Source organism: Oncorhynchus masou, chromosome 9 (assembly GCF_036934945.1).
Source record: "Oncorhynchus masou masou isolate Uvic2021 chromosome 9, UVic_Omas_1.1, whole genome shotgun sequence".
Lineage (NCBI taxonomy): Eukaryota > Metazoa > Chordata > Actinopteri > Salmoniformes > Salmonidae > Oncorhynchus > Oncorhynchus masou.
In genome coordinates this window covers 43308764-43328274 of record NC_088220.1, presented here as the reverse complement: position 1 = coordinate 43328274, position 19511 = coordinate 43308764, and the positions used below count along the sequence as shown (strand labels likewise).

The window sequence follows — 19511 nt, the reverse complement described above, 5'->3', positions numbered from 1 at the left end:
GTATGCTTGTAATCATTATGTACTGAAGAGTTTTTCAAGATAAAAAAAAGACTGAATGGCGCAAACCACAGGCAAATTCCTGGAGAAAATACCTGGTTCAGTTTGCTTTCCACCAGACATGGGAATATTAAGGCCAAATCTATGCTGGAGTTACTTACCAAGAAGACAGTGAATGTTCCTGAGTGGGCTAAGTGCAGTTTTGACTTAAATCGGCTTGAAGATCTATGGCAAGACTTGAAAATATATGTCTAGCAATAATCAGCAAACAATTTGACAGAGCTTGAAAAATGTTGAAAAGAATGATGGGCAAATATTGTACAATCCAGGTGTGCAAAGCTCTTAGAGACTCACAGCTGTAAGCACTTTCAAAGATGAGATATTTCTGTATTTAAATTTCAAAAACATTTCCAAACATTTCTAAAAACCTGTTTTCACTTTGTCATTATGGGGTATTGTGTGTAGATGGGCGAGAGGGGAAAAAAGCAATGTAATCCATTTTGAATTCAGGCTGAAACACAACAAAGTGTGGAATAAGTCAAGGGGTATGAAGACTTCCTGAATTCACTGTATCTCAACATTCTCTCCAATTTTTGTTCAATTGTTCACAAAATGTGTTTTGTTCATTTCTGTGTGACTATGATCTCTGTCAAGACCAAATCTATTCTCAAAATAGAAAGGCCTTTGAGCATCCAAGATACCACTGTTTGTCCATTTCTCATGTCGTCCCTCTTACAGCCTGCTCTCATTAGCAAGTAATGAACATGCAGGTGACTATTTAAACTGTTCTCCCGAAAAGTGACAAAAAATTATCATTACCTAATCATCTTTCCAATCCACTGATACTAATGTGAGGTGTCTTGGCGGGTGTCTCTCATGGGTTTGGAGTCCTCTCTTGAGTGATCCATTGTGCTTCTCTCTCCTAGATGGTAGTGCCCGGGACGACACCAGAATCGGGAATATTTTTTCACATGGCGAAAATTAAAACATGAAGCAGACACATCTATTTGGTCCTTTAAAAACCTATTTTATGAAAAATAGTGTGTGCTATAGCTTGGAAAATAAATACATGTGACTCTGGGTGACAACATGATGATGTTTGTTTCCAAAATAAGTTTCCTAAAGATGTTTGGTATTTTATTAGGATCCCCATTTAGCTTTTGGAAAAGCAGCAGCTACTCTTCCTGGGGTCCACACAAAACATGAAACATGACATAATACAGAACATTAATAGACAAGAACAGCTCAAGAACAGAACTACACTAACAAGTATTGCAATGCTGGTATCGTCCGGGCCCTACTAGATGGCTGTTCTGGCTTTTTGATGACTGACGTCAGGACACACCCATCTTTTCATTCAAGGCTGTGGGATGTTCCCATCACTGTCATCAGTCAAGTTAAGTAGGATACACACCTTGTTCAATAACCATTTATTAATCCCATTTTTGTAACTTTTAGATTGTGGGAATTGTGAGATACTACTGCACTGTTGGAGCGAGGAACACAAGCATTTCGCTACAACCGCAATAACATCTGCTAAATATGTGTATGTGACCAATAAAATGTGATTTGATTTGATCCAGTTATACAGGTACTTTAGGAAAGCAGACTGAGACAGACTGCCAGACAGACAAATGGACAGACTGAAAAACACAGACTGCAGTCCATGGTGTCCAGAACACTACAGAATCTTCCTCTTGTTTTTTCGGTATGGACTGTCAGTTTATCAGAGTGTGTTATTAGCACGGTTGTTCTGCCGGCGTCTAAATGCCAGGGTTTATATTTCTGTGTGTGGTTTCCCCCCGAGAGCATTTGCCTCATCACTGCAGAGAGCGAGAGGAGGCTGACATCATGTCTGCATTTGTTCGTTCTGTACCCATCTGTGCCGCTCACCCCAAACAACACCCCTCAACGTGCCGTTTGTTTGCCATAATTACAGCTCATTTAATTTGCCGATTGTGTTGCTCCGTGAAATAGCATCCAGCTTAAGCCCGCACACAGGCACCTGTGGAAAAGCCCAGACACCACCACATTTACCTTCACACACAAAAAGAGACTCCTCTTCATCCTCACATAGTCAACCCAGCTAACAAGTCAACCCCCCCCCAGCCATGCTTAGAATAAATACAACAAAACAAGAATTTCCAGCTATGCTTAGCATAAGAACCAAGAAGGGCATGGATTCTCTCCACCTCGGATTTGTGTTTTAGATAAAACATTTGAGTAATATACAAGTGAGAGATGTAGCTAGGGCACAACTCCAGGGTTAGAAGGAACTGCTGGCCATTCATCTGAGGGATGAAGGCTGCAATACAAACCCAGTGAATGAATAATACATTGCGCAACACCTGCTTGACTCCCTCTCCTAGTGAACCAGACCCTTATCCCACTCCTATCACTACAGGCTCCTTAAAATTCAAGGATGTCTGGCCTCTTTCGGGGACACGCCGTCAGTCTAGTGCGTGTTTGACAATAAGTTGGGCACTTGAATGTTCTACTTTTATAGGCACCTTGTTTAGGAAGTGAGGTTTGCCTGGTGAGGGCTTTCCCAGCAGGCTAAACAGGTTTAAATTGCATCATAAAACCAGTTGTACTTTCATTATGAAGTAATTTCAAGCATGTTTTGCCTACTAGGTAAGAGGAGTTTTACTGATAATTACTCTGCCTCTCCTTCCCTAGGTACATCAGCTAGCAGTAAAAATGGCCTAATCCATGATTATTGTTTAGGTGCACATTTTCATATGTATATCTCTATCACGCATGCACACACACACACACACACACACTGAACTAAGGATTGCAGGGGGTTTGCTGTTTGGCAGACTGACTATCTGCACCCTGTCACTCCTGAGTGTCCTCACATTAAAAACTCCTGACTCTTGTTCACACAACCCTGTCTCCATGGTTACCTGCCAGGAGGCTACATAGCATCTACTGTTGTCGTACCTTTTCCCGATGAGCGATGACGCAGAAAATGTTCTGCGTGCCATAATAACAGCCAGAGAAATCATGATTCATTCATCCGTATGGATTTTAGTCAAAGCAGATGTCCTTGTGACTTCTGCTATTCCAAATAACACACATGAATTTGAATCAAGAGGCTGGGAAACTGATTTGTGTTTATCTTTTTGGACTTATCTTTTTTTTTACGAGGTTGGCAGTGTTTGTCAGAATTGCGTAAGTGTGTAATCGGACCAGTCTAGTTTGGTCAGTGTCAGACTTAGAGGGCACACCTCAGCTGAAAGGAGAAATTACTGTGTTTATCTGTGTACTTGCCTTCATCATATCAATTGCTAGATTGCCTTGCCCTTCAACTCCCCACCTTGTCTAGAATCCAGTGGTCTTGTATCTTGTGTACATGGTGCTTGCTCAGGTCTTAACATGTAAAAAAGTTACAGACCAATAGCAATTTCTAAACATAAAAAAATATGGAATTGTACACTACAGTCTGGAAAAGATCCAGAGCCTCATGTATAAACGTTGCGTAGGCACAAAAGAAGGCATGCGCCACTTTCAAAGCAAACTTTGGGATTTATACAAATAAATAAATAACTTGACCGGAGAATGTTTGGTCCTCCACGGACACTTTGACCCATACGTACGCACATAAACTGGGGAAATTAGAACTGCGACTCCCATGGCGGAAGGGTGAAACTAGAAACGCTTTAAAATTGATACCATTGTGTAAAATAAATTGAAATATTACCTCTGACGTATTATATATGAAGATCTCTGGAGTGCACACAAAAAAAAACCCACAAAAAACCTGATTTAGGATAATAAATACAAACGGAGATATCGTTTTTTTTGCAAAAGAACCCCTCATATATATTGTACAGTTTAAATCGGATCTGTAATTATTAAACAATACTCGCATGTTATGAAATGTATTCTCATAAATAGTAAGGTGAACAGTAGGACAAATTACATTTAAACTGATTACATTTTCGATGCCTCAATTGGGCAGATACAAGTACACAGTTTCATATATTGTTATCACGTGTTCGTTGCGCAGCACTGTCAATGTGATAATGGCCCTGTCATTGTCTGTTACAATCAGGGTAATTACCACACCTGAAGGTGTTACGCAAATGGGTAGCTTTGACAATCAAACGGGTGGGTATAAAAAGGCATGCAATTACAATGTGTAATGATGCACAATGGCTGCTTTGGCACTGTTCGGAGAGAGCGAATTCTCGGAGACCAGCAAGATTTACTGGCCAATGATGATGAGTGGCTTAAGAGCCGGTTCCGATTACCAAGAGCTGTTCTCTTGGATCCCTGTGCTGTATGTAGTGGGCCCAGCTTCACAGAGAAGCACCCACAGAAACCAAGACGTGCCTGTCCCACAACCCTCGGATTTCTGGCACCTTTCAAAGGGATTGGCTGACAGGTCAGGGATCTCACAGCCAACCTTTAGTCGCGTTATGCCAGACGTGTTAGGAGGTATAATTGGATTGACGCATCTCTACATAATGTTTCCTTACACGGTGGGTGAACAGGCAAATAAAAAAGTGCAATTTGCAGCAATGTCCTGGTGCTATTGACTGCACTCATGTTGCTATACGGGCACCGAGTGATAACGCATTTGATTAATGAAAACAAATTGATTATCATTCCATTAATGTCCAAATCATATGTGATGCGGACATGGTACTGACTAATGTAGTGGCTCGGTGGCCTGGGTCAACCCATGACTCATTCATATGGAGCAACAGCAGTGTTGGGCGCAGTCTTGAGGCCGGAGCTGTGCGTGATGGCTGGCTTCTAGGTACGGATGAGTAATGTAGAAATTCTAAATCAATTGCAATTTTTCTCTACTGCAGTGCCTAACCAATTCACTAACTTTGCAGGCGACAGTGGATATCCCCTCCAGCGGTGGCTGCTCACCCCTTTCACCAATCCACAGAGCGCAGAGGAGAGGAACTACAAAGTGCGCCAGGTACGCGCTGTTGTGGAGCGCACCATCGGGCTTCTGAAGGGCAGATGGCGCTGCCTCGATTCCTCAGGTGGAAACCTTTTGTACAAGCCCAAAATGGTCTGCGACGTTGTGAGGGCGTGTGCTGTGCTTCATAATGTGGCACAGCTAAGGAATGTGGCTTTACCCCCTGACACTGTTGGTTGTGTTGGCCCCAACCCCTATCCCAGGCATTTGTGACAAACGCAGCTACAGCACCACCGACCCCACTGGAACACTCAGCTCCTGCTCAGCTGCAGCACCACCAACCCCACTGGAACACTCAGCTCCTGCTCAGCTGCAACACCACCAACCCCACTGAAACACTCAGCTCCTGCTCAGCTGCAGCACCACCGACCCCGCTGGAACACTCAGCTCCGGCTCAGCTGCAGCACCACCGACCCCTGCTGGAACACTCAGCTCCGGCTCAGCTGCAGCACCACCAACCCCACTGGAACACTCAGCTCCGGCTCAGCTGCAGCACCACCAACCCCACTGGAACACTCAGCTCCTGCTCAGCTCCAGCACCACGACCCCACTGGAACACTCAGCTCCTGCTCAGCTGCAGCACCACCGACCCCTGCTGGAACACTCAGCTCCTGCTCAGCTGCAGCACCACCAACCCCGCTGGAACACCCAGCGACTAAAAACAATAGAAAACGTCACAATTGTTCGTGTAAATAAATGTTTAAACAACTTGAATGCATTTGGTTTACTCTTTTCAAACGAGGGAATACTAATTTACATACCTGGATCATCCAGTGCGTCTTGCATGTCCGTGTCCCCCCCACTCAGGAGGGATTCCCCTTTAATACCGGCAAGTCGCTCAAGGGAGGTTGAGCTCTGGTGTCCTCTTTCCCCCACCCGTGGCACACTTTGTCTCTGTAAGGCTATTCGCCGTTTGGCCTACACTTATATCGGAGCATTTCTTTTTTATTTCTGAGAGGTTCCGACCTTCTCAGCCAGCAGCATTCACAGCTTCCGCCACATGCTGCCACTCTAACTTTTTGGCATTTGTAATACCCACACTGTGTCCATCAAGCAATATATTTTTTCTCTCGCTTCAACCTCCCCTACAAGAACACTGGGTGCAATTTCTTTTTTCGCCTTTCTGTTGGGATTTGCCGTCATTGTCGTCATGCAGTCAATATGGATGAATATTAATTAGGAGCGTTTCACTGACTATTCATAAGCAGCTATGGGCGTTAAAAGGATGTGATAAGACGCTCGCTCACGTGTGGCAAATTTCAAGTTGATTGTGATTTATTAAGGGAAACCGGCGTGGGACGTGCGTGGCACTGTGTTATAAGTCAGAATATTTTTGTGTGTAAGCACTTTCTGTGAATCCTCCGCACAGTTTTATAAATGAGGCCCCAGGACTTTTTTGAACTAAATAGATTCAAGATAGATGAATATTAAAATAGTCTGCTAAGCAAGATGGGCCTAAAACATTTCAGTTCTTGAAGAACAAAATGTGGCATTCGATCAGCACTCGCATGAACAATGAGTCAGTCATCTCCGTCAATCAGTCATGAACAATGAATCAGTCATCAGTCAATAATTGCTGCAAACGAGAAAGGTCGAGGTTTTTACAATGTGTCCGTTAGCTTGGGGAAAAGTCTGGGAAAAGTCTGTAATTTTATTATCTGACACGGGCAAGCTCACTTTGTATTGGGCCTCGGTCCAACATTCTTTTTATTCACCTTTCCCAAGTTCAGAGTACACTTAGCTCTATCCACCTACCCATTATACTGTCAAATGGATCGATCATTGTTATTTTCCTCTGGGCCCATGGGAGAGTAAAACACTCATGAATAAACACATTTTACTAGCGTTAGCGCAATGACATGCCAGCTGTTTCCAATGACTTCCAGTCATTGAGCCAACAACCATCCATTTTAAAGCACGCCTCGGCAGAAATATATACGATATAAAGTATTCATACCCCTTGACATATTCCACATTTTTTTGTGTTACAGCCTGAATTCAAAATGGATTACATTTTTTTTTCTCGCACCCATCTAGACACAATACCCCATAATGACAGTGACAACATTTTTAGAAATGTTTGAAAATATATTGAAAATAAAATAGAGACATTTCTCATTAGCATATTGAGCTCAGGTGCATCTAATTTCCTTTTATCATCCTTGATATCTCACTACAACTTGATTTGGGTCCACCGGTGGTCAATTCCATTGATGGACATGATTTAGAAAGTGACACACCTGTGAATATATGGGCCCACAGTTCACAGTGCATGTCAGAGCAGAAATTATACCATGTCCAAGGAATTGTCCGTAGATCTTGGGTATGTCTGTACCAGCTTTGCACACCTGGATTTGGGGATTTTCTCCCTTTCTTCCTAGCATATTTTTGGGGACAGGCAGCAATCTTCAAGTCTTTCCACAGATTTTCAATGGGATTCAAGTCTTGGCTTCGGCTGGGCCACTCAAAGACTTTCACATTCTTGTTGTGAAGTCATCCCAGCTTGGTTTTGGATGTATGCTTGGGGTCATTGTCATGTTGGAATGTAGATCTTCACCCCCAGTCTAAGTTTTATGAACTAAAGCAGGTTCTCGTCAAAGATTTGCAAGTCTCCCAGTCCCTGCTGCTGAAAAGCATCCCTATAGCATGATGCTGCCACCACCATGCTTCACGGAAGGGATGGTGTTAGAGGGTCATGAGCTGTGCCTGGTTTTCTCCAGACATAGCACTTTGCGTTCAGGCCAATGAGTTCAATTTTTGCCTCATCAGACCACATAATCTTTTCCTGTATGCTCTGTATTCTGTGTGACATTTTGCAAACTCCAGGCATGCTGTCGTGTGTCTTTTTCTCAGGAGTGGCTTCCGTATGGTCACTCTCCCATGAGTCTAGATTGGGGAAGTGCCGCAGAGAATGTCGTCCTTCTGGTAGGTCCTCCCATTTCAGCCAAGGAACTCTGTAGTTCTATCAGAGTGGTCATTGGGTTCTTGGTCACCTCCATGACTAAGGTCCTTCTTGCCTGGTTGTTCAATTTGGTCGGACGCCAGCTCTGGGCTGTTCCATATTTTTTTCAATTTCCCAATGATGGAGACCACTGTGCTCTTGGGAACTTTCAACTCTCTAGAAATGTTTTATATATGATATATGCCTCATCACAATTATATCTCTGAGATCTACAGACAGTTCATTGGACTTCATGACATAGTTTCTGCTCTGACAACTGTGGGACCTTACATAGACAGGTGTGTTTCTTTCTAAATCCTGTCCAAACAATTGAGTTGGCCACAGGTGGACTCCAATCAATTTGTAGTAACAAAGGAAATTGGATGCACCTGAGCTGAAAGAGTGCCATAGCAAAGGGGTGTGAATATTTAAGTAAATTAGATATTTCTGTAAATCATTTTAACATTTCTAAAAACCTGTTTTCACTTTGTCATTATGGGGTATTGTGTGTAGATGGGCGAGAGGGGAAAAAGCAATTTAATCCATTTTGAATTCAGGCTGAAACACAACAAAATGTGGAATAAGTCAAGGGTTATGAATACTTTCTCAAGGCACTGTTTATCATATCTTATCATATTTTTTGCAGCAGTGGCAACTATTTTTTATGAATATAGGGGAATCACTGCTGCCATTCTTCACCAAAACTGCAACTCCAGATGCTTCTGTATTTTTATTTGTTGTGTTAAAAAACAATGTACGGACAAAACATGTTACTTAAACAAAAAAGACTCAAGAGAAGGTAAGACTAACTAAATCTGAAAACTGGACCTGGGGCTAGTAACAGGCTCTTGGGCATTCAGATGGAGTGGCCAGCCCTTGGACACTCGTGTTCCGTGAAAAAAGTTCTCAACAGGCTAACCACTTCATCTCATCTCTTTCCTCCCCTCAGGGGGACGATGAAGGCACGCTTCGTGTACGTCTTCATCCTGGGCATCTTCTTCACGGGCTCCAAGGACCTGCTGAGGTCCCAGGTCATCACAGCTGACGCCCGGCTGAAGAGCAGGGGATTGTGGGAAATCTACAGGTAGGTAGCCTACACGGCAAGTAGTCTACAGAATAGAGAGGCGGGCTAGCAATCGGCAGGTGGCAATTGTTTTATTCAAACTTTATTGAACCACGCAAGTCAGTTTAGAATAAATCATTGTTCTTATTTACTCATATTACATAGTTATTGTACAATAAATAAATCTTCTTACAGTGGTGTGGTTCTGTTGGTGGCCCTGTTGTTCCGGGCACACAACCTGCCGGTGCTATGCTGCTGCCTGCTGGTCCAGTCCCTGATGGCCCAGTTCATCTGGAAGAAGCTCCACTACGACGCTGCCCAGACCACCATCATGCACTACTGGTTCGGACAGGCCTTCTTCTACTTCCAGGTAACGGGCGGTTAGATTATATAGTATTCATTCTGGAGTATGTTACTTGTAACCTGGCTATGCCTACACCTGGTTATGACTTTTTAAGGAGTTTGTAGCCTTGGCTTGTGCCATAAAGGCTCATACAGTGTTTTTCACTAGAGCCGGCTGTCGACTATACAACCTATTTCAGACTCATTTTCTGCCTGGTACCTTTTCCACTTAAATTAACTAGGCTACTTTTCAATTCGCTAGTCAGAAAACAGTCTGCCGAGCCCGGTCCCGCTAGAATGAACGATATGCATCTTCTGGCTATCTATTGATAGGAAAGGCGCCTGTCAGTCACAAAGTGAGCGACGACAGGGAAACGCTGCTGGTTTGACAGTCTGCTGTCTGTCCCGCCTCTCGGTACCTGGGTCTGTGTGTTGTGCGCGCTATGGTTGCCGTCACATTTCTTTACACAGAGGGAGAGAGTGTGAATTTGTACATCCTAATGTAACGTTAATGAATTTGCACGTCCCATATAATGTGGTAATAATTTGTCAAAATCCACTTAGCCTATTGTTTTCTTGCACTTGAATTTATGTTCTTTCGCGTGCAGGGTCCGACATTAACTATGGCCCGCTGGCCCGAGGCCAATGGAAAATTTGTAGGTCTGGCTAGTGGATCTCCTCTGTCGGGCCAGTAACTTTTCAGCACATTTTTGCATTCCGGTTCAACATTTACCTGCTCTGTCACAGTCTACCATTGAAAACCGTTGAAGACTACACAGGTAAATGCCATGCTATTTGTATTTGAGCAATATGATCAGCCATTTATTCATGCATAACCACGCTCCTGCGGGTCACAACTTCTCGAGTAACTTGAGCAGTACGCGAGTTGATGTCTTCACACAGCAAACGTGAGTTGTCCAGCGCAAAAAGAAGCACCCATCAATCTACTCGCTGCGCTTATTTATTTAGATTCACAAAAGTAAACCTTCAATAGGGAACACACTAGCAATATGCTGGCTACTGTTGATAGAAAGCTGCAAAAAGACACCTAGCATTCCTCTTGGCTCGCCTTGTCGATATCTAGTGGTGAGAGTCGACTCCAAAATAATAGATTATTTGACTCCTTTCCCGTCAACTCCCAAGATTCAGTATTTTTGCAACGGAGGAGAATGAGTAGTTGCCCGTTGGCTACTTCCAAGAACACAAACTCTTGCATCTTTCACAGCAAATAAAGAGCGATCTAGTGAGGGAGAGAGTGTGTAGGTGCACAGCCAGGCATACCAGGCAGACAATCAGAACCGTGCATCGGTAATAAAAGCTGTATCTCGCAATGTCTCAAGTTCACTAAAGTAGTGGCTATCAATGAGTAGGCTATTCTACACGCAATAGACCAAAGACTGAACAGACACTCAAATCTTTTATTGCAAATAGAATGAGCAGGCGAGGCAGTGAGGGAGAGAGTAGAGGGGCAGGCAGACAGACAGTTGGAACAGTGCGAATAGACCCCTGCAGCGCCATGTGCCCGTCATCTCGCACCTATGTCAAATGACCTACTACATGGGTAGTAGGTGAGTCAAACAGACAAGATACTTGTCATGTATCTAATTAGCCTATTTCTCAGCGGGCGCTGGTGGCAGCCTACCTCAGCATCCTAACTGGTTATGAAGTTTTAAAAAGTTATGTGAATCAGGTCAGAGGGAGAGCGAGTTGGTCAACAAAAAGCAAGGCCAAGTGTTGCACAAAAAACGCAGCAAAAAAGCTTGATCTGATCAAGATCGTGCAAAATTACCGAAGATCACATCAGCAAAGCTACAACCTCTAACTCAACAGACGAAACACCATCGCATGTGGAAGCTAGCCAACTGACTTGCAGATACCTTACTGCCCGGGCCCGGTAATGACAGTGGCCTTGCTCCTCCTTCTCCTTCCTCTTTTTGAGAATAGTGACAGTTCCTCTAGTGAGAGTGCCGGCCCTCCTCATCCTCCTCTCCAAGACCCAACAGCACTCATGAGAGCGACGTGTATGTTTATTCAGAAAAATGATATTGGTTAATTCATTTTATAATCTATAATGTTTGAATTTCCTAATTGAACAATTAAATACACTGAACAAACATGTAAAGTGTTGGTCCCATGTTTTATGAGCTGAAATTAAATGTTATTCCTTTTCATGGTTTTGAGTGCGAGTACTTTTTGAACTCTACAGATATTTTCTCACCCACGCATCGGCCGCCTTTCATTCTAGCCTGAGTGCAAACCCTCATATTGGCTTTCTACTGAAATAAAAGATCCAAGAAATGTTCCATACGCACAAAAAGCGTATGTCTCTAAAATGCTGTTCACAAATTTATTTATATCCCTGTTAGGGAGCATTTCTCCTTTGCCAAGATAATCCATCCACCTGACCGGTATGGCTTATAAAGAAGCTGATTTAACAGCATGATCCTTATACAAGTGCACCTTTTGCTGAAGACAATAAAAGGCCACTCTAAATTGTGCAGTTTTGTCACACAACTCAATAACACAGATGTCTGAAGTTTTGAAGGAGCATGCAATTGGCATGCTGACTGCAGAAACGTCCACCAGAGCTGTTGACTGAGAATGTAATGTTCATTTCTCTACCATTAGCCGCCTCCGTCATTTTAGAGAATTTGAAAGTACATCTAACCGGCCTCACAACCACAGACCACGTGTACCCATCTCAACCAAAGACCTCCACATCCGGCTTCTTCACCTACGTGATCGTCTGAGACCAGCCCACCCGGACAGCTGATGAAACTGAGTTTGCACAACCGAGGAATTTCTGCACAAATTGTCAGAAACCGTTTCAGGGAAGCTCATCTGCATGCTCGTAGTCCTCACCAGAGTCTTGACCTGACTGCTGTTTGGCATCGTAACCAACTTCAGTGGGTAAATGCACTTTGGAGAAGTTTGCTCTTCATGGATGAATGCCAGTTTCAACTGTACCGGGCAGATGTCAGACAGTGTGTATGCCATGATGTGGGCGAGGGGTTTGCTGGTATATGCAGGCATAAGCTATGGAGAACGAACACAATTGCATTTTATCTATGGCAATTTGAATGCGCAGAGATACCGTTATGTGATCCTGAGACCCATTGTCATGCCATTCATCCGCTGCCATCACCTCATGTTTCAGCATGATAATGCCATGCGCCATGTCGCAAGGATCTGTACACAAATCCTGGAACCTGAAAGTGTCCTAGTTCTTCCATGGCCTGCATACTCACCAGATTATGTCAACCATTGAACATGGTTGGGATGCTCTGGGTCGACGTGTATGACAGCGTTTTAGTTCCCGCCAATATCCAGCAAATTCTTACAGCCATTGAAGAGGAGTGGGACAACATTCCACAGGCCACAGTCAACAGCCTGATCAACTCCATGTGAAGAAGATGTGTCGAAGCTGCATGAGGGAAATGGTGGTCACATCAAATACTTTTTTTAAAAAGGTATCTGATGTGATCAAAGCAAAAATAGCCTACATGAATGTAAGGGAGAGTAAACATTATTGTTTCTAGTTTTGGTTAGTTACAATTGAAGTGTCCTGGCATCCGTTCAAAAGATCAGGTCGATCAGACCCCGCTGCAGAAATGAGAGGAACGCATTAAAAATGTCGCAAAGGCATGCCCGCTGATGATTAAACAGCTTCATGTCAAATTGAATGTCCATTCGTCTCACGTGGACGTCTTGTCACATTTTCATCAACTAAAATGAAAACGTATTTGTTACAGTTATCGTTTTTCTCATGGCATCTTGTTATCGTTACTTGTTTTCGTAAGGAAAAATAAGATGTTGACACAATTTTGGCTTGTCTCAATAAAATTATAACCTAGTCCTACTGTAGGCCGAGTTGAACAGCCCAATGTCCTGAGACTCCGATTGTAGCCAGTCCATGGTCAGCTGCGTACCACCCTGCATCCCACTGCTGAATTGCTTCTGAAGCTAAACGGGGTTGGTCCTGGTTGGTCCCTGGATGGGAGACCAGATGCTGCTGGAAGTGGTGTTGGAGGGCCAGTAGGAGGCACCCTTTCATCTGGTCTAAAAAATACCCAAGGGCAGTAATTGGGGACATTGCCTCATGTAGGATGCTGTCTTTCAGATGGGATGTTAAACGGGTGTCCTGACTCTCTGTGGTCACTAAAGAGCCCATGGCACTTATGGTAAGAGTAGGGGTGTTAACCCTGGTGTCCTGGCTAAATTCCCAATCTGGCCCTCATATCATCACGGCCACCTAATCATCCCCAGCTTACAATTGGCTCATTCATCCGCTTTCCTCTCCCCTGTAACTATTCCTCAGGTCGTTGCTGTAAATGAGAATGTTTTCTCAGACGACTTACCTGGTAAAATAAGGGTTAAATAACAAAATAAATTAAAATGGTCAGCTGTGTGGAACTTTTGAACATACATTGCCTTCAGAAAGTAATCACACCGCTTAACTTTTTACATTTGTTTTTTGTGTTACAAGGTGAGATTAAAATTGATTTATTGGTATAGTTTTGTCAACAATCTACACCAAATACTCTAATGTAAAAGTGGAAGAAACATACTGTATGTCAGAAAAATATATATTAAAATAAAACACATATGTCTTGGTTACATAAGTATTCAACCCCCTGAGCCAATACATGTTAGAATCACATTTGACAGCGATTACAGCTGTGAGTCTTTCTGGGTAAGTCTCTAAGAGCTTTGCACACCTGGATGGTACAATATTTTTTGATCATTGCTAGACGGTGATTTTCAAGACGATTTTAGTTAAACTGTAACGAGGCCACTCAGGAACATTCAATGTCGTCTTGGTAAGCAACGCCAGTGTATATTTGGCCTGAACCTGAATCAGGTTTACCTCTAGGATGTTGCCTGTGCTTAGCTCTATTCTGTTTCTTTTTTTTTATCCAGAAAACTACCCCAGTTCTTAACGGTTACATGCATACCCATAACATGATGCAGCCACCACTATACTTGAAAATATGGAGAGTGTTACTCATTAATGTGTTGGATTTGACCCAAACATAACACTTTGTATTCAGGATGTGAAGTTAATTTCTTTGCCACATTTTTTGCAGTATTACTTTAGTGCCTTGTTGCAAGTTTTGAAATATTTGTATTCTGTACAGGTTTCCTTCTTTTCACTCTGTCATTTAGGTTAGTGTTGTCCAGTAACTACAATGTTGTTGATCCAGCCTCAGTTTTCTCCGATCACAGCCATTAAACTGTAACTATTTTAAAATCACCATTGGCCTCATGGTGGAATCCCCGAGTGGTTTCCTTCCTCTCCGGCAACTGAGTTAGGAAGGACGCCTGTACCTTTGTAGTGACTGGGTGTATTGATACACTATCCAAAGTGTAATTAATAACTTCATCATGCTCAAAGGGATATTCAATGTCTTCTTTTTACCCTTTTACCCATTTACCAATAGGTGCGCAGCTTTGCGATGCATTGGAAAGCCTCCCTGGTCTTTTCGGTTGAATCTTTGTTTGAAATTCACTGCTCGACTGAGGGACCTTACAGATAATTGTATGTGCAGGCTACAGAGATGAAGTAGTCATTCAAAAACCATGCATTTCTTTTGCAAAGTGAGTCCTTGCAACTTATTTACTCCTGAACTTGCCATAAAACAAAAGTAAACGGTTGTGATTACTCTCGAAGGCACTGTACATGATCCACTCATATTGTGTTGGGTTTGTCCGTTGGAGGGTGGCGTTGCCCTGGCACACACAGGTCCTTTCACACACACACACACACATACACACCCAGGCGAGAGAGAGGGGAGCTAGTGGCCTTCATCAGCCAGTGAATTAATTCAGCTCCCGCTGCAGTTGCCGAGAGCTCTTCCATCACATCTGTGTCACTCCTGAGCCCTCGTCAGGAAATGGAAAGGGGAATGAGACTGAGCCAAAGAGAGTGGGGAGGAGGAGAGATGAGGTGGAGGGGAAGGGAGATTTCACCCAGTCACTGCAACCCTTACAAGGCCAGAGAGTTGACAGACAGCGAGCTTTGAATAGCTAGCTACCTGGGAAGTGGAGTAGCATGCAGGAGACTGACACATTTTATTCATATGAGCTTCTGACTTCTTTCAAAAGTTAACATTGAGTGTATTGTGCAATCTTCATATATATACAATGGGGAGAACAAGTATTTGATACACAGACCTCTACATGCTTTGTAAGTAGGAAAATCGGCAGTGTATCGAATACTTGTTCTCCCCACTGTATGTTAATTTTAGGTCAGCTACATTAGCTAACTTATGTACTTTGTCTAACTAAGTTCCTTTAGCGACGTTACTTAGCTACTTTGTCTACTTCATAATAAGTTAGCTAAGTAAGTTAAGGTTAGTTGTGAAAATGAAGCTTAATAAAACGTACGTCTTCTGTTTGGCTGTTTGTCTGTCTGTAGGGGAACTCCAACAGCATAGCCACTGTGGACATCTCGGTTGGCTTTGTGGGACTGGAGAGCTACGTAGAAGCCCCGGCTGTCTTCCTCACCGCCCTCAGCACATACGCCGGGCCCCTGCTCTGGGCTTCCCACCTCATCTGCTACCTCAGCTCCGAAAACAGGTCAGTTACTGTACACTCACGCCAGTGAATGTTATTAGTGATGATTCATTCAGAAGTTAATTCATTCCAACTTACACTGATTCACAACAGCCCAGGAACCAGCTAACCATATGTTTATCTTGGCAATTTTGTGTTTATCTTACTGTAGCAGACCAATGATAAAGTAGAAGTCAAATGAGTTATTATTCCAGTATAAAATGAACAGACTTGAAATGGATTATTTAGGATGCCCATATACTCAAAACATTGACACTGCCTAAAACAAGAGGCTGGCGAAACAGTCCAGTTATGGAATTTCAATTAATTCACGGAAATTGAATTGAGCACGACCATACCATGATACATAAAGCCAAAAGGGGGAAGAAACCCAACATTTCAACAGAGACAAAGGACTCTGTATATTCCTCCCATCTAGCATGAAACTGCAGTGTGTAATTATTGGGACAGGATCATAATGCGATGACGATGATGAAGACGACGACGCCTTGGCCACGTGCCAATTTATTATGGAATTAAACAGCAGTGCAGCAAGCTACCCCTGGATGTTATTTGCAAAAGATGCGAGAGATCGTTTCGAACATTTTGTACATCATTTTAATGCCTTGCGCCTCTAATTGATTTTCTCATGAATTCATACAACAGGTTAGTCACCTAGAGCACAATTCAAAGAGCATAACTTAAAAGACAGAGATTAAATGAATAAATGAGCGAGGTGTGCTACCCCACTTCTTGAATGTATATACATTATGCTATGCATCACAGATTGTGTGTTAAAGAGCAGCTGTAAGCAAAGTTATGGAATGGAAAGAAGGAATGGGGCACGCAGAGGAAATCAGAGAGCTGTTTGTTGGGTGGACGGGGTTTTTTCTTCCCTTTGAAGGGGCCTTTTATCATTAAGCTCCTGTAAGTCTCTTTGTTACTGGCATCTAATTCCAATTAGGCTGAGTGATAACTAGCTTCATACCGCAATCAAAGCAGAGTGTAAAGCCCAGTCCAACATGGGGGCCTCCTTCTCTCAACGCACACCAGCCTTTCAATAATTGATGAAAACGATGGCTGCTGAGTTGATCCTCCCTCCAGGAGCCGTCGTCTTGGAGAGGGGAAAGAGGACACACACACATACAGGAAGTATTCATACCCCTTGACTTATTAGACATTTTGTTGGGTGACAGCCTGAATGCAGAATGGGTTTATTTGATTTTCTTCTCACCCATCTACACACAATACCCCAAAATGACAAAGTGAAAACAGGTTTTTAGAAATGTTTGCAAATTTATTGAAAGTGAAATCGAGAAATATTTAATTTACATAAGTATTCACACCCCTGAGTCAATACTTTGTAGAAGCACCTTTGACAGCGATTACAGCTGTGAGTCTTTCTGGGTAAGTCTCTAAGAGCTTTCCACAACTGGATTGTTTTCCCATTATTATTTTCTAAATTCTTCAAGCTCTGCCAAATTGATTGTCAAATCATTGCTAGACAACCATTTTCAGGTCTTGCCATAGATTTTCAAGTAGAGTTGACCTTGTGTTCTAGGTTATTGTCCTGCTTAAAAGGGAATGAATCTCCTAGTTTCTGGTGGAAAGCAGACTGAATCAGACTGAATTCCTTTGGATCTAAGCACAATTTTGTCTGTGCTTAGATCCATTCCATTTTTTTTATTCTCCTGAAAAACTCCCCAGTCCTTTTAACAATTACAAGCATACCCATAACATGATGCAGCCACCACTGTGTTCAGCAAGTTTTTAATCCTGAATTTATTTAGACTTGATGAATACTGATTGACACAACACATTTCAGCTTTAAATGTTTTATTAATTACTTTAAAAAAAAATGGAAAACACAATTCCACTTTGATATTGTGGGGTATTGTGCGTAGGCCAGTGATAAAGAAAAAGCTATATTTCATCCATTTTAAATTCAGGCTGTAGCACAACAAAATGTGAAAAAAGTCAAGGGGTGTGAATACTTTCTGAAGGCACTATATGTCCTTGTCAAATCTGTGCAGACTGCACCCAATTGGAAAATAGATGGTGCAAACACATTGCCAGGGCTGTGTTTCTGAGTGTCAAAAGGGGCCAGCTCTCAAAAGATCAGTAAATTCAACTTCTTTAGCTCCAGACATCTAGAGGTGGTATCCCTTAACGCAAATCCTGTATCCCACACTCCTTTACAAGCAGTCATCCCTCTTTAATCCTGCTCCCTACAGGATAGGGTCAGGATAGAGGTAGCGCACCAGATGAATACTAAAGACAGCCCAAAAGGAGGGCGTGAAGTAAAGTGAGAGGGAGAGGATATGGGACAGGCTTGGAAGCGCATTACTAATGCCTGATCTTGTTTCCAAAGAGGGGATGCCCTTCAATTACTACCTCTTCAGGTAGCTTCAGGTAGAAACCTTTGCCTAGGACATGACATTAACACTAGAACTGTCTTAGGCCAACAGCCACCGACATTTTGATTTTGTTAAAAAAAAAAAAAGCCCCAAAAATTGCAATGCCCTCCGTCCTTCCCTGATTTTTCCTAAATATTTATATTTTGCATTGCATTGCTCAGTTATCAGAATTGTTTTAAGTTAGACAAATGTGCCAAAGGGCATTGGTACCCATGCGTCACTCTCCTCACTGAATGAATGTCGTCACTGTTTGAATCTACAAATGAACTTGATCAAATGGATTACACTGTAGTGTTTTTATGATAAGGAAAACCAAAATAGGCTATAGGCTTACATTTTTCACTAGGACTTTGTGGAGTTAGACTCAAGGATATGTTTGGTATATCTTAACTATTTTAGTTGTATTTTTAGATGGATATATTTCCACTAATAATTGCAATTCATCCTTTTACAATTGTTGATGCACTATTTATCCAGCCTTGGTGCTTATGTTTGCGCATCTTGCAGGTTGATATGCATCTGACGCGCATGCTAAAGGGGATGCCCGGCAACTTTTTCTAGCAGGTACTTATAGGCTGAAATGCCATTAATTTCTAGTGTTAACAGATACCTGATTTTCCAGATGCAAGGCAGATGTCTCCTGCGGCATAGGAATGGGGATGTATAGAGGGAACACTAAAATAACACATCCTAGATCCTAGATCTGAAAGAATGAAACATACTTATTAAATACTTTTTTCTTTACATAGTTGAATGTGTTGACAACAATATCACACAAAAATGATCAATGGAAATCAAATTTATCAACCCATGGAGGTCTGGATTTGGAGTCACACTCAAAATTAAAGTGGAAAACCACACTACAGGCTGATCGAACTTTGATGTAATGTCCTTAAAACAAGTCAAAATTAGGCTCAGTAGTGTGTGTGGCCTCCACGTGCCTGTATGGCCTACCTACAACACCTGGGCATGCTCCTGATGAGGTGACGGATGGTCTCCTGAGAGATCTCCTCCCAGACCTGGACTAAAGCATCTTCCTGGACAGTCTGTGGTGCAACGTGGCGTTGGTGGATGACATGATGTCCCAGATGTGCTCAATTGGATTCAGGTCTGGGGAACGGGCGGGCCAGTCCATAGCATCAATGTCTTCCTCTTGCAGGAACTGCTGACACACTCCAGTCACATGAGGTCTAGCATTGTCTTGCATTAGGAGGAAACCAGGGCCAACCGCACCAGCATATGGTCTCACAA

General features: G+C 42.8%; 1 protein-coding gene across 1 annotated transcript in view; it reads left to right on the top strand.

Moving 5' to 3' along the window:
• Positions 1-19511, top strand: part of LOC135546018 (GPI ethanolamine phosphate transferase 2-like) — a 130333-nt gene that overhangs the window by 95652 nt on the left and 15170 nt on the right. The window contains exons 11-13 of the mRNA XM_064974075.1: positions 8833-8967; positions 9142-9316; positions 15707-15867. Of these exons, the coding sequence (XP_064830147.1) occupies positions 8833-8967; positions 9142-9316; positions 15707-15867 (471 nt within the window). The remainder of the gene's footprint in view (positions 1-8832; positions 8968-9141; positions 9317-15706; positions 15868-19511) is intronic.